A 16,267-nucleotide genomic window follows, 5' to 3' on the forward strand; every position below is an offset into this window, starting at 1 on the left:
TGATTGCATTTAATATGTCTTGAGATTCATTTGCAATGCTTGACAAAGAATATTAGAGATTCCGAAAACTTCATTCATCAGGTGCAAGATAAACACAAATTCAAATGACATCATCTCTTTGTAAATGCTTTTAGCTTCTCCACGTATGCTACTATTGAGTCCATTATCAATCATTCTTTCAAGAAGTATACAAGTTGCACCATACATATCAATTAAATTATTGACAGAAGCAAAATGAGAGCTCCAACGAGTAGGTTCAACTCGTTGTAAAGTACGAATTTGATTAGCCCATGTGCCAGTTTTAAGTTCTCCTGAAACTATCATATCGGTGATTTCATCTTTTCGAATAGATTTTAACTCACATTGACGTTTGAAAGAAGAGCCAAAAAAATTGATAATGGAATTCAATTTTGAAAAGAATAACCATACCTCATGCACTTCTTTTGATACCGCAACTAAAGCAAGCTACAAGCAATGGGTAAAACAATGCATATAATAGGCATACGGACAATCTTTGCGAAATAAGGCTTGTAATCCATTCCATTCACTCTGCATATTACTAGCTCCATCATATCCTTGACCTCGTAAATTTTCAACCAAAAGATTGTAACGAGAAAGCACATTGCATATTTATTTTTTAAGTGTTAATGCATTTGTGTCGATCACACTAACAACTTCAAAATAACATTCTCGGACAATGCCCTGGCAGTCCACATATCTCAAAATGATGGTCATCTATTCCTTATTAGATTCATCAAGAGCTTCATCAACAAGAATACAAAACTTGGCATTCCCACTTCTTCACGAATCATATTTCGCACTTTATTAGCCAAAATATGCAATAATTCTTTCTGAATCTTGGAAGATGTATACTTGGCATTTTGAGGAGCATTTTCTAAGACAATTGAAGCAATTTCTTCATTCAATCTTGCTTGCAACTTAACCAATTCAATGAAATTTTCACAATTAGTAGAATGGATAGATTCATCATGACCTCTAAATGCATACCCTTGCATAACTAACCATTTCATACTCTCTATTGAAGTCTTAAGTCGTAATCGATTACTCAATATTTCTTGAGAAGTTACCTTATTTATAACTTTGTCAATGCGATGAGATGAATCAACTAAATTATTCCATTTTTCCATAGCAAAATTATATAGTGAATTCGTATTGCCCTCAAGTTGTGCAAATGGGCATTTCTTCCTTTCTTTGACTCTTTTCCAATCTTGAAATCCTTCGTGAGTAAATGTAACATACTTCGAGGAACATTTGTCGAAAAGATAACATGGAAAACAAAATGCACTATTTTTTTTTTACTTTTGAGTACTCTAACCATGGGAATTGTGCAAACCAACCATATTGAAAATGTCGATTTTGATTTGAATATGCAATAGGTGGATACTTACTCAATTTAGGTTGACATGACCCCATTTTGATATAATTCTTTCTAACATCATTACGCATATCCACGGGATGCGACCATATTGGCAAACGTAATCCAGGATCACGTTCCAAGTAAGGAGCATCAATCGTTGATGGAATATCAACTTTCTCAACTTCAATTTTTGGAGATTCTTGAAAAAGAGATGGGGCATCATCAACATTCATTGAAGAATTAATTGCACTTGTTTGGCCATCATTTGCTTTGTTGTAAAATTGATGAAGAGTTAACCTTGATTTTGTTCGCTTGGGGATATGTTCACTTGACATTGTAATCAATAACCTATATTAATATTCATTAATAAAATAATTAAACACAACCAATGGTCAATGAGTTAGAAAAATAAAAATTAAGAATCTGAGTTTTATATAGGCTTACACTGTTAGATGCGTGATCAAGTGGAGCAAAAAGTCGCTGACTCGCTGTTAACCATTGCACAAAAGAATCTCCATCCTCCACCCTTCAAGAAGGAAAGATCCAAAGGCAAGGAGCAAAAAGTTAGATGCGTGATCAAGTGGAGCAAAAAGTTTCTACAGCAAGCGGCAGCCCCATAGCCACGAGGGGAAGTGAGAAATAGGAAGGAAAAAGGGGGGAAAAAAGGCAAACAAAATAACAGATGCCCTAATGGGCTTTCAGTCGGGCCAACCTAGGCTAAAGCCCAAGCTAGCCCCCTTAAATGTTTCGCCCCTAATTATTAGTGATCCAGGATTACGAAAATCAATTGAAGAATTTGATATTACTATTCGAGATCAAGCTCGAAGAGAGTATGCGCTCCAAGGGCCTTGTCAACCTAATGGTCATGTGTACCTGAAAATAAATTTTGGTAATCAAGAAAGTAGTTTTTAAAAACTTGGTATAAAAAACATACATGGCTAGAGTATAGTATATCAAAAGATGTGGTATTTTATTTTTGGTGTTATATTTTCAAACCCTTAAATAAAGAAAATGTAAATAATAAAATGTGGAACCGCCACATCAGCGGCCCCCCTTGAGCCGGTCCCACGGATATGGAGGGAGGTAAATGCAGGTACACAACTGAAAGCGCATGGCCGAGGCGTTAACCCCAGACAATGACACCTCGAAGATCGAACCCTAGACCTTTCGGCAGAAGAAAATGTAAATAATGCCTTTATAAAAGATGGATACAATAATTGAAAAAGAACATTAGAAAGATTCAATCATCATATGGGGACTGTGAATAGTTGTCACAATAAAGCTAAAATACAATTTGAGTCCTTTTAAGATCACAGACAATGTGGGAAATATTTTACGAGTACATGGTTGTGATATAAAAATTGATTCTCACACCCATTTAATAGCAATGTTGGATGTGACAAGCTTTCTATTGAAGCAAGGGTTGCCTTTTCGAGGACACAATGAGTCAAAAAATTCTTCAAATAGAGATAATTTTCTTAAGTAGCTTGAATGGTATAGTCAATGAAATGAAGATGTTTCCGAAGTTATAAAACAAAATGCTCTTGCAAACAATCAATTGACTTCTCCAAAAATTCAAAAGGATTTAATATGTGCTTGTGCCTTAGAGATCACACTTACTATAATCAATGATGTTGGAGATAAATTCTTTTCTTTGATGGTTGATGAGGCTCCGGATAGTTCAGTAAAGGAGCATATGAGAGTTATTTTGAGGTGTGTAAATAAAAAATGATGTGTGATTGAACGATTTCTTGCAGTTGTACATATACGTGACACTAGTTTCATTCTATGAAAAGGGTTATTGATGTTTTATCTATGCAACATAGTTTATCATTATTTAGATTGAGAGACCAAGGATATAATGTGACTTCAAATATGCATGGTGAGTTCAATAAGTTGAAATTTTCGATACTACAAGAAAATCCATTTGCAATGTATGTTCACTATTTCTCTCACCAACTCCAATTAGTTCTTCGTATTGTTGCACATGACAATTTTACTCTGAGTGAATTTTTTAGGTATGTCACCATGATTATGAATATATTTGGAGCATCTTGTAAGAGGAGAGATCATCTTAGAATGATTCAACATGATAAGATAATTGTTGAATTGGAAAGTGAAGAAATCACTAGTGGAAAAGGAAAAAAAAATATCAAGAAACTAGTTTAGCAAGACCTAGGGATACTCGTTGGGGATCACACTACTTAACATTACTTCGTCTATGCTCTATATGGCCTTCAGTGATAAAAGTGTTAGGAAATGTATGATACCTCTTATTCTGTGAATAAAGGTGTCGTCGCAGATTTAATTGAGAAGATGGAGAGTTATCAATTTGTTTGTGTTGCATTTGATGAAGTATATATTAGGAATTACAAATAAGTTATCATTTTCCCTATGACAAGGGGATCAAAATATTGTTCAAGTCGTGTCCTTGACTAGAAGTGTGAAATGTTGACTACAAGACTTCAGGGAAGATGGATGCAGATAATTTTGGAACAAGTTAACATATTTTATGAATTAAATATGATCCCAATACTTGATATGGAAAACAATATGCTAACTCGTGGTCATGGCAGGCGTAGAGGACAATTCATCATCAAATTTCATCATTATCATGTGGATATTTTTTTGTCAGGTATTATTTCAAAAAAAAAATCTATTTTTTTATTAAAGAGATTTTATTGATTATTAATGTTATCATGGTTGCAAATTTGAATATAAGGTTGTTGATTTAATTGTACAAGCAATGAATATTCATTTTTCAGAAGTTAATACGAAATTACTTAATTGCATAGTATGCCTTCATCCAAGAAATTCATTTTCTCAATTTGATATTCGCAAACTCATCCATCTTACTGATTTTTATCCCAAGAACTTCTTTGGTACTGATTATTTATTTTTAGAATAACTTATAAGTTACTTTTATAATTTGTGAGATGATCCTCAATTTTCTTCCATTGATGACTTTAGAGTTCTTGAGAAATTGGTTGAAACTGAAAAATATTTAATTTTCCCATTGGTTTATCGTATAATAGAGTTGGCATTAGTTTTATCAATTACAACTGCTTCTGTTAAACGAGTGTTTTCCATAATGAAGACTGATTTACATAATAAAATAGGAGATGAATAGATGAATGACAGTATAATTGTATACATTGAGAATGATCTTTTTTTCTACAATTGAAAATGAACATATATTACAACATTTTCAACAAATACAATCTCGTAAAATTCAACGGTCTTCTCTTGTACCGACTCATCGGCCATCGCAGACTCCTGTGCCAATAGACCAAGGTGTTTCTACTTTCTTCCCATGATAGATGAGGTGACCTCCTCCCCCTTCTTGACATCTCAATTCACCTTGTATTCTACCAGAATTTGTGGAGTTACGTTCCTGGCTGGAGTTATAAATTTGCTGGTCTATCTAACTAGCAGAAATGAAATTTACTTGCTAACTTGTTGAATTAGTGATCATGGACTACCCCGATCTGAAACTGAAAGGTAGACTCATCTCAAACTTTCCTAAACTTCTAGATTTTTTCTTCTTGCAAGTTACATCAAATGTTCTCAATATTAATTTATCATGTTTTAGAAATTTGGCCGAGTATTAAGGACAAGAAAAAAGCTCTCGAGTTCTTGTTAGTCTCTTAGTAAACTATAAGAATATCATTTCAATCACATATATATATATCTATAACTTACTATAAGCTGAGTGAAAAGGCTTCAATTTTAACTTTATCATATATTTTTATCATTTTTATCGTTATTGATGTAAAATTTTAATTATTAAATATATATATTTAGCCGTATAAAAAAATATCTATATAATTCAGCCCTGTCCAAATTTCTTTTTTTCTGGTTCCGCCACTGCACGAAGGCAAAGGGAGCAGCTGGCTTAAGGTGCTTCCACTAAACCGCAGATACACTTGAGATGATCTGGAAAAGCGCACTAATTCAAATTCGATCAATTTAAATCATTTTTCTATCAAAAATCATGATTGGTACTCTTAAAAAAACAAAATTAGTGACAAGTAGAAAATAGAACTATTACCTCAAGGAGAGTTCATATACCAGGACCATCGTTTCATGATTCATAGCATTTTGCAAGTCATTGAGTTCTCTGGTTCAATTAAGACTCTACCATCCATCCATCTCACTATTGTCTTCGCTGCCTCATTCTAATTTTTTCAAAGTTGCCAATTTCACTTGATCAGAATTATTGACGATTTGCTCCACTAATATGATCCGGAAGGAATCAAACATTATGCTTTAGTTGACACAATTGAAGATGTAATCGAAATGAGAGAAGACTTTAGTGTATAATCCAGAGACCACCATTCTCAGACCTTTTTGTTCGTGCTAGCAATTCTTTCTGCCATATCCTCCTTTGTCAGCCCCATCAGCTATTCCCTGTTACAGGCGACAGATCTGTTATAAAATTGTCAGAAGATAACCTGTAGCAACACCACAGCTAAACAATCAAATATTTCACTGCAATAGCAGAAGGAAATTAAGTGAAGTTCACCGATCCTCAGTATGCAAGGAAAAATTTCACTGCTTTGCCATTTCCCAAAATGCGTTTTCCTATTTAGGTATTAAAGAGAGGACAAAGCTGATATATAGATTAATCCTTGATCAGTCTATCAAAATATTGTTTCATCAAAATTTACATGAAAAGACGAACCATCAAAAAAACTTTACAGGCATGCGGAAGAAGCATTCAAAAGGGAGAAAGAAAGCAGCATTAGCTAGTCAAATAAGAGCCGTCTCCTGACAGACTTTGGCAAGTTCTTATCCAGGTTAGTTGGCTTCTCTCTTTTGCCGCATGGTGAACTGTCTATGAATGAACCCTTCTCATGATCTTGAGCCACAGCCTTTGTAGAACGATAAAACCGCTTAATGCTAAGCTGGACCTCAGTCGATATAGGAGATGCCAATCTGATGGACGTTTCAACTTTGTTTTTACATCTGCTCTTCTGCAAATAATTGCAAAATTGAATATTACCATAATTCACCAAGTGTTTTCTATCCTACTATATTATGCTAAAAAAATGCCCTGAGCGATGAAAAAGTAACTATTAGTATTTTCTTTCAATGGTTTGAAAGTTGGAGAAGTAACAGTACCATAAATTACTTACTGATTATATCTGTCTCAAACCATACACTTGATGGATAAATGAACCTTATAAAAGAAAAAATATTGTACTCCTAATCAGCAAAGTGGTTGGAGCATTTTGGATCTTAAATAGAAAATAAAGAAGTGATTGTTACACTTTAGGATCACTATAATGGTTGTCGGTTGTAATCATTAGCATTTCTAATTCATCCCCAAAAATACAAAACTATTATGGTAACTATTTTTGAATCTGGAGTATCTTATTACAGGATTTAAATGGTATGGTACAACTTAAAGAGGTGGTTACAAGAAGCAAAATATAGTTCATACCTTTAATTCCAAGAACCTATCAACCTCCTTCGGGAATGCAGCTCGTACGAGATCCATATTTTCATCCGTCAACAAAAAAAAACATCCATCATCTACTAGAATTGTTGGACCATCTGGCTCATCTAATAGATCAATTGACTCGTCAGATCCAGGTGACTGAAGTGGGAGTAGTTCGGCTTGTTCATTAGAAACAGAATGGATAGTACAAATAGCATCTCTCATCCATTTGATTAAGTAGAAAGGATGACCGTGCTTGATCTTCTGTTGCATAATTGAGTGAAATTTATACTGGTCATTCAAAAGTAAGTTATCATTTTGAGTAGAGGCTATTTCTCTCAAGTAAATAGTACATAGCAAAGGAAGCATCTTCTGGCGTATATAAGAGGGTTCCCAGTTCTGGTGAAAACTTAAGAAGTCAACCAGATGCTCAACTTTAGGCTTATCCCATTTGAGCATTAGGCCATCTTTCCCTACAGATAAGTTGCAAATCTAAGCAAGAAAGATTTGTCGGAAAATAAGGACGTTGAAAAAGATCTACACATAAAATAATATGAGAGAGAAAAGATGATTCAATGATAGGAATCATTATTTGTTACTATTTTGGTTACATCAACAAAGTTCATTAGGTTCAGTGCCAAATATCTAATGTCTCTCGAACTAATAAAATCCAATTAATAAAATTGAACAAATTTTCAGTGAGTCCTTGTCATCTGAAAATCATAAAACAACCAAATAAATGGGCAGCTTCACAGAATACAATACATCCACTTCATTTTTTTTCTGAACAGGAAAAGTTTTATCCAAGATAAATTAATAAAGTAATATCCATTTAAACTTCTCAAACTTTTCAATCTCTTCCTAAATATTTCCAGTAACCCATCCATCTACAAGATAATTGAAAATTTTGCAACACTTACCATCAAAATACCCATAGCTATCATTTAAATATAATGCAATGATCTCATTGTTTGGGAACTTAGGCATAGCAGCAATAGATTTTTGCATTTTAACTTGCCATTTTTCATGTCTTTGATGCTCCTTGAGTTTGTGCGCCTGCCATTACAAACAAAGTTACATAATTAGTCAAAAGAAGGGCGAGGAGGCAGAAACACAAGGAGACAGATAAATAGCAATACTTTTCCACTGATAGAGTGCTCTTGAGATAAAATCGACAAATAATTAACAGAACTACATCAAGATAATAGATAAAATAGAACCAATTAATATAAGAAAGATAATAGAACCAAAGAGCTTCTCATATGTACAATCAATTAATAAAAGAAATATAATAGACAAAATATAAAGGAATTCAGATGCTAAATGTACCTCATCACAACTGGAGCATGTGCATTTGAAGCCAGATGGCTTTTTCATGCATGTATGTGAACCATTCATGACACACTGCTTACAAGCAATCTTGATATGAACACTTTTTCTGCCTGGATGACCACAATGTGTGCAGTGTGGGGATTTAACAGTCATAGAAAACATAGTTGAACTGGTTGCAATTCCATTTTCTATATCTAGATCTCCCTTCCCTATCATGGATAACCTACAAAACATGTTGAAATTAGCTTTTAGAACAATAGCTTGGAACAACAACAGCATCCACGAACCTAAATCAAAGCCAAACATCAATCTAGCACCTACCGATCCAAAATTTCATCATCAGAATACAACCGCACAAAGCGAACAGCATTATCAACACCAAACCCAGGAACCCCATGTAAGTCATGGTCATTGCCAACAAGAAGAGCAATAGCAATCAATTGTTTTCTTTTCAAACCAAGGCCAGCTTCAATATCTGATATATTGTAGCACTCGAATGGCTCCTGATGAAATGGTAGCAAAAATCTTACATAGAAGAATGAGAAAGTAAAGAAATTGTACAAATGTTGTGAAGACAAACCAAAAAAATGGAATTATTAGCAGGAAATTATTCTATTTAAACAACAAAACAAGAAAAATGAACAGATGGAACAAGGACATGAATGAAACAATTATGTTAAGATGAAAAAAAAATAAGTCTGGTCCTTACTTTAGAATTAGAACTTAAGCCCTTTATAATGCATTTTGCTCCAAAAAGGAAGGCATCGCTGTCGGCAGTAATGCAAGCATCCACTTGACCTTCACGATTTAGTTGTGCAGAAAGAGCTTCAGCTTCACAATGAGCTTCTATAACAGGCATCCCTAGTAGTTTGAGGAGCTCCTGTGAATTAAAAGAACTATGAATATGCAACTACAGTTATTTTTATAAGAGTTTAAACAAAAAATTCAAAGCAACATAGTATTAACCAATGAACCCCGTTCAATTGGTAAGATCCAACACTTGTCCTGTCTACAAATAGGTAAAAGTCAATGGAAAACAACAATATAAAATAGATTAGTGTCTAATTCTCCAACAATCTCTCTCACTAGGAGGTCTCAAAGTGTTCCTCTAAAAAATAAACCGGATAAATACAAAATAATATTTAATTTTTTTGAATTCTAATGATTTGAAACCAAAAAACATATCGATGCTTAAAATCAAATCTAAAACTTTGAAGCAGTTGGACCATAAATACAAGTCTGTGAGTGCGTGCAACAAATAGGTCTCTCCTATTGGTACCTAAGTCTCTATTAGGATGCAAATTGCAAAGAGATTAAAAGAAAAGGGCAACTAATGAACAAAGAACAAAATATTTTTCATAAAGAATTGAAAGATATTTCGGAAGTATTACTACATGTCTTCTTATTATCAGAGAGAACTTCATATTTCAAAACATTTTCCATTATCACGCCTCAAAAAGAGAGATATAGATTTCCCCCAGCTGTAACATGAATGTTAACACAGGCAACTTAAAGCATTCATCCAGAGATGGCAACACGAGCGTAAATCTAAATGCTAGCCGTTTCATGCTCACCATGCATTCTCGCACATATTTGGTGAAGAAGCGGTTCCTCTGCCTCACGGGAGTCACCTCCCCCTCACCTTCTACAGGTTTCGGCAGCTCCGAGGGATCCAAGCCAGACATCCGGAAGAAACGCTCAATCCTTGCCTGCGACTTCAATGGCGACGGCTCACCGTCCACCACAAATACCGGATACGCCCCCATCTAAGCAAAATAAAATAAGCACGCAACCGATCAGGCCAATGGGGCACAAACCCTAGCCGTTCGTTCTCCTCCATTTATAAGAAAAAGGGGAGGACTGGGTCCAGAAACTCGAACCTTGGAGAAGAGAGCGACGGTGCGGAAGAAGGTGTTGCGCAGGTGAGGGTTCCGAGCGTTAGGTTTCCGCCTTCGAATGACGGCGTCGTGCTGAACGATCCAATAGGAGAGATCGACGGCGACACGCTTTTCGCGGAGGAAATCGATGCCCTCATTGCGCGCATAGGGCTTCAGAAGGTCCCAGAAGCTTCCGCCGACGCCCATCTCCGGCGGTAGACTCGACGGCGACAACGAGGAGAATTCAGCGAGGAAGAGATCGCGCGCCGGGGAAAAGCCGAAGGGTTTTAGGGATCCTTGGTTCTCGCGCGGGGTTCGCTATATACTTCAATCGAGGCCGGTCAAGTAACGGCCGTTATAATAATATTAATCGCAGCGAATTCAAATTCTCTTTTTATTTTTGAAAACCAAAAAAATATCTTGGACAAAAATATAAAATGGCACTCCTAAATATATAAATCGTGAATAAACGTTCCTTTTTAAAATAAAAATTAAAAGGATACTTCATTAGATATTTTATTTAAAAAATATTTACAACGTTTAATATTATTGTGTAAAGTGATTTTGAGTCCCCTCGATCTATGGGTTAAATCTTGTCGACTTGATGTGGGAGGGTTAAATCTTATAAATACCTCTCACGCATTAAAGTGATTTTAAAAAAAAATAAATATTTTTTGTATTATAATTTTAATTAAAATTAAAACATTTATTTTTTCATATTATAGCAACTTCTAAATTTAAAAATATTTTGAATAAAAATATATGAAGAGATGTTCTTCTAATTTTTTAAAATACCTTTTGATGATTTTTAAAATTTAAAACACCTTTTTAATTTTCACTCAAATATTTTTATCTTTTGAATAACAGCATTTTAATTATAATATAAAATATGTTAAAAACACTTTCACATTAGTAATATTTTCAAAATGCGCCATTAAGTCTTAATTTAGTAATTCCCATCACGAGTGTGTCAATTATTAGGATTGATCTGAAAAAATTCAAGAGATAATCACTCAAATTCTCTAAATAAAAACAATCGAAACTTATTTCTACGACATTTGATATAATTTATTATAATTTTATAAACATAGTTTTATGTTAAAATTAATAGATATTAGTGCTAATTTGCTTAGTTATTTTTTTAAAAAAAAATTGATATATCAAAAACTATTAAATCACTTTTCTGTTTCATAATAAATTCTTGCATAAATCAATACATCTAGCAATTTAGCTACAACTACGTATTAGAGGAGCAACAAAGCCCCAAATCAGACTTCAGTCATTGAAACACTATAAAATCCAAACTCAAACCACAGCTACGGTAAGGGATATCAACCTAAAAATTATGCATTTCACTTCCTCCAGTTAAATCTGTTACCTCCACGGCCGAAGCCTCCACCACGGCCTCCTCCGCGACCACCTCTACGACCTCGTCCATCAGAGAATCTATTGCCACCTCTACCTTGGGAGAATCTGTAGCATATCAAGTGGATGTTACTAAAATGAAGCATTTCCAAACGAGAATGCAGCTGCTTACCTGTCGAAAGAGTTTGGGGTAGCATTGGCTGCTAGAGATTCAGCGGATTCAATAATACCAGCAGACTCAGGTGCGGAGATCTGCTCAAACTTAACACCTGAGTCTCTTTCGATTCGAGAAATATGGTACTTGCCTTTTGGTTCATATAATAGAATTGCAACACCGGTATTGCCTAGTAGAAACTTACGTTAGCAATCAGCAATGGACGAATGAACATGGACATGGTAAACTTGAAAACAAAAAGGAAATCACCAGCTCTTCCAGTTCGCCCGGAACGATGGATGTAATCTTCGACATCACGTGGGGGCTCAGACTGAAAAAAAAGTTTAGTTAGAACACTTGTTACTTGAGGTAAAACCTTCAGACAAATCAACATTGACATGGCCATGAAAGTCACAAGTATTTAACATCCGCTATATGTATCTATTTTTCGTTTAACTTTAAATAAGAAGAATTGTAATTAGTTTGAGATAAAGATGCACCTGTATAACCAACTGCACATCATTGATGTCGAGTCCCCGCGCAGCCACATTCGTAGCAACCAAAACCAAAAACCGGCCAGCTCTAAATCCAGCTAGTATGAACTGGATAATACGGAGACTTAGAAACAAGATGTACAATTTTGAAAAAAAAAAAAAAATGTCATTTTCATGCACATACTTCTCGCTTGTCTTGAGATATGTCTCCATGCAGAGCCCGTGCACCAGGTAACAATTGACCAAGGTCAGCTGCGGATCTTTTTGTCTCAGTGAAAACAATAGTTCGGCCACCACTAAGAATATTTCCACAGATAAGTTCACCATTTCACACGAGAGAAAACAAATGAAGCAAAGTGAACGTGTAACCATAAAATTACAAACCTGCTATAGGAATTGATAATATGTGGAATAAGTTTTTGTCTGACAGAAAGAGAACAGGGAAGAACAAGATGTCTAACACTGGCAGAAGCCTTCATTTTTTGATTGCCTACTAGGTCGGCTGTTTTCTTATCTTTCTTAAGAAACCTTGCCGATATCTGCAAAATTTTGGAGGAAAAGGAACTAAAGTAAAATTGGATTCATAATCAAATATTAAAAATATAAAGTTTCTTTGAACTTGAAACTTAGGACCTAAAATCTTTAACAGTGATAGTGTATCAATAAGATGTTACACCTATAGGGCAACAGAATCATGCAGCACACTAGACCAGCCATGGTATTTACGAACTGGCTTACATCCTTGCACAAAATTTACTCGAACAAGCGTGAAATTCTAGAAAACAAAATTAATATTTACCTTCTTAACCCAGTCAGGTAAGGTAGCACTAAAGAGGAGAGTTTGAACTTTGCTAGCATCCTCAACTTTACCTGCCAAAAGACCAGGGAAAAAAGTTAATAATGGCCCTAAAACAAGTAAAAGAATGCCACATGAATTTGAGCTAACAAACATGCAATGAACACTTAACACAAAACTTCAACTATATTAAGCAGATCATAAAGATCCTAAACTAGTGAAAAACAGTGAAGAAAACCCATACGGAGAATCAGTTCCACGTCATCCACGAAACCCATTTTCAACATTTCATCTGCTTCGTCAAGCACGCGGAAATTTAAATTTTTCAGGTCAAGAGTATTTCTCTGTATGTGATCCTGTAAAAAAAAAGACAGATTATTTTTTAGGAAAAAGAAGCACAGAGACAAAAAAAAAAGGACTATGAAACTATAGAAACAGAAAATACCTTTACACGTCCTGGAGTTCCAACAACAATATCAACCCCCGCTCTTATTGACATTACTTGAGCACGGAAAGGAGATCCACCATACAAACAGCATGAAGATAACCCCACTGCTCGACCATAGATCTCAAAGTCTGAGTGCACCTGGGATTCATTGTCATAAGCATCAAGTACCGGAATGAAGAATCATGGAATAGTAGCACACACGACATACACAAATAATCTATAATTTGGAATACCTGTTTTGCAAGTTCTCGGGTTGGAAGAAGTACCAAAACACTAGGAGACCTTCCATAACCAGTCTTTCTTGATGTCTTGAGCATTCCATTTGTCAAAGACTCCAACATAGGCAGCACAAAAGCCAAGGTCTTACCCTATGAATATGTCCATACAAATATCAAAATAGTCAGTACAATACATACATATAAGAAAAAACAGTGCCCAAAATTGAAGTTCGTTAGTGAAAATACAGTTTACAAACTTATAAACAGAACAGCTATGCTAGATGAGGATTAAGCTTGGGCAACATCAATCAAGATCAAGTAGAAATTATAAAGCTCAAATCAATGTCAAAATATAAAAGAAAATTTGCCAAATTATGCTCCTAAATTTTGTATTTTCCACTGGAAATCCCATATTTTGTTTTTTTTATAGGGGACCATGTTGAATTGTAAAAAGGTCCTAAATGTCTTCTGACTCTCACCCACCTGCCCCCAAAAAATCTGATCACCCAACCAATCCACCAAAACTCGCATACATTTGCTCCACCCTTGCCAACACAGTTGACTTCCCCTCTCAAGCTTTTTGGTCAAATATTTGATGTCTCCATTCTTGATGGGGCAACAGAAGAGGTAGAGGAGGGCAAGAGGAGAAAGGAGAAAGGCTTACTGTTGTCGGTGGAGCAGAGGAAAAGGTGGAGGAGGAAGAAAAAAGGGCTTGAGAAAGGGGGAAGCCTACAATGTTGGTAAGTGCGGACAAGATGTATGTAAGGTTTGAACGGATCGGTTACATGCAAACAACTGGAGCGCCCTTTGGGAAAAAAACAGTGTGGTACACCCAATGAGAAAACAAAAGCTGGGGGCAAGATTTCAGAGCTTTGCCAATATTAGTCTAATTAGTTTAGTTATATAGTCTAACTGATGCTTCTAGGAGTTGAAGACAAATCCCCAATCATGTTCTCCATCAAAGACTGATACTGGATGCTACTCCACTACAAATTGTGAAAAATCCATACACCTAACAATGAACTTGGGAAACTTGAATAAGCCAAAACAATAGACAATTAACGAATAATAAGTTGTTTCTGTATCATCTTAACCTCTCCACTTCTATCATCTGTGCATTATTTCAGCTTATTGTATATATTTCATTTTGCTTAAGGAGATTTCGCTAGTCCTTTTGGCTTTATATTTTCTCAAATTATATATATGTATACGCAAACCATCAGCAAAAATATCAGTTTTTTTTCAGGATAAGAAAATGATATCATATTCTACATCAGTTAATTTCGAGGATTATATAGTTTTTACAAAATGTTCTCAAATTTCAAACAGAGCATAATTTGCAGTGATGGTAAGCGAAACAATTAACAGTAATAGAACAAAAAATGAAACATGAAGCAGCACAGAATCAAACACCTGACCAGTCCGTGCTCGGCCGACCAAATCAAACCCATCGAGAATGAGATCAAAAGTCATGGCTTGGATGGGAAACAGAGCCTTTATTCCGTTCGAGTTCAAGGTCTGTCTCAAGACGTTTGAGATCCTAAACTTGGACAAGGCATTCGGATCATCCAGATCCGCTTCCTCGCCCTCCTCCATCATCTTCGGCCTCTTCGACATAGTGGAATCAGATACGGGATTGCTCTCCTCCTCGTCATCATCGGCCTTCCGCTTCTTAAAAATCGTACTCTTCTCCTTCACAAGCATCGTCTCCTCAGCGAGGACAGATTGAGATGAGAGGAGATAAGGCATCGCGGTGGTGGAGGGGCTCTCGCTTGCGGTCGGAAGAAAGATGGCGGCGTGGAGGCGCGTCGACGCAAGCAGAGAGAGCGAAAGAGAAGTTCTCCGTTCCAGGGTTTCGTTATTTTATAGGGTTGGCTCCCCAAAGGAGGCATGTTAAGCCACCAATTAATTCACGACTCGCGTAATGGGGCATAAGTGAGGCCCAGAATGGAACGGGCTGAACCGGCTGTTGAACAAGTGAATTGTACCAGGACCAGACCGGCACAATCTGGGCCGTTTCAATGGCCTTGGGTCGGCTCAACATCCAGCCTAATTAAAAAGTGCAAAGATGTATAACAGCATAAGGAAGTAAAGTAACAAGTATACAAATACTTTCCTTCAAAGGTTTACAAAAGTTTACGATAACGCAATGCAACATTGAGCCGTTCAACAATCAACATGGGAAGCTTTGTTCTATAACATCGTTTATTTCATTATACGTCTGACGTCTATGTACTTATATATGCCTTCACATCGACTTTCAAACCTTTGATGCCCCCCTTTCTCGACAAATTTATTCAATCGTAAATTCTAGATATAAACTTATCACCAAATACTGCTTCGAATGCCCTCACGGATTTAGTGCATCTTGAGTGTGGTTCTTGTAAATTGATCAGATTTACGCAAGCTTATAGGATTGATTTTGAACCCTAAGTTCGAAAATAACTTTCAAAGTCACACCGAACGACACCAATCTGACATCGTGAGAATGCGCAAATACACTAGTTTACCTCAAGTTAATCCTAATCCCTTTTTCGAAAGAGAATACTCCACGATTCGATTCATTGGTTAAAAAAAAAAAAAGTAGTGCCATCGTGACCTTTTTAAAAGTTCAACTCAAATTTCCTACTAAATCTCTGCATCCATTCTAAATCATTATTTACAAGGAAAGTTTTGTTTGTGGTTGACTTGGGTGACTTAGAAAGGTATGAAAATGTTTCATTTTGCCCCTCAAAAAATTATCTTATCTTCCAATAGCCTTT

General features: G+C 35.7%; 2 protein-coding genes across 2 annotated transcripts; both read right to left on the minus strand.

Annotated features, from left to right (window-relative positions):
• Positions 1-5,996: 5,996 nt before the first annotated feature.
• LOC121976378 (flap endonuclease GEN-like 1) lies at positions 5,997-10,328 on the minus strand. Its single transcript, XM_042528516.1, has 8 exons — positions 10,034-10,328; positions 9,728-9,919; positions 8,863-9,033; positions 8,475-8,656; positions 8,151-8,376; positions 7,742-7,877; positions 6,825-7,294; positions 5,997-6,354 (listed from the first exon to the last, which is right to left on the minus strand). Exons 1-8 carry the CDS (start codon positions 10,235-10,237, stop codon positions 6,127-6,129), a joined length of 1,809 nt encoding a protein of 602 aa, XP_042384450.1. The 5' UTR covers positions 10,238-10,328; the 3' UTR covers positions 5,997-6,126.
• Positions 10,329-11,188: 860 nt separating this feature from the next.
• On the minus strand, positions 11,189-15,348 carry LOC121976379 (DEAD-box ATP-dependent RNA helicase 7-like). Its single transcript, XM_042528517.1, has 11 exons — positions 14,919-15,348; positions 13,521-13,655; positions 13,285-13,425; positions 13,084-13,195; positions 12,843-12,913; positions 12,428-12,582; positions 12,228-12,339; positions 12,050-12,151; positions 11,820-11,880; positions 11,568-11,739; positions 11,189-11,503 (listed from the first exon to the last, which is right to left on the minus strand). Exons 1-11 carry the CDS (start codon positions 15,252-15,254, stop codon positions 11,383-11,385), a joined length of 1,518 nt encoding a protein of 505 aa, XP_042384451.1. The 5' UTR covers positions 15,255-15,348; the 3' UTR covers positions 11,189-11,382.
• Positions 15,349-16,267: the final 919 nt, after the last annotated feature.

Source organism: Zingiber officinale, chromosome 4B (genome assembly GCF_018446385.1).
Source record: "Zingiber officinale cultivar Zhangliang chromosome 4B, Zo_v1.1, whole genome shotgun sequence".
Classification (NCBI taxonomy): domain Eukaryota; kingdom Viridiplantae; phylum Streptophyta; class Magnoliopsida; order Zingiberales; family Zingiberaceae; genus Zingiber; species Zingiber officinale.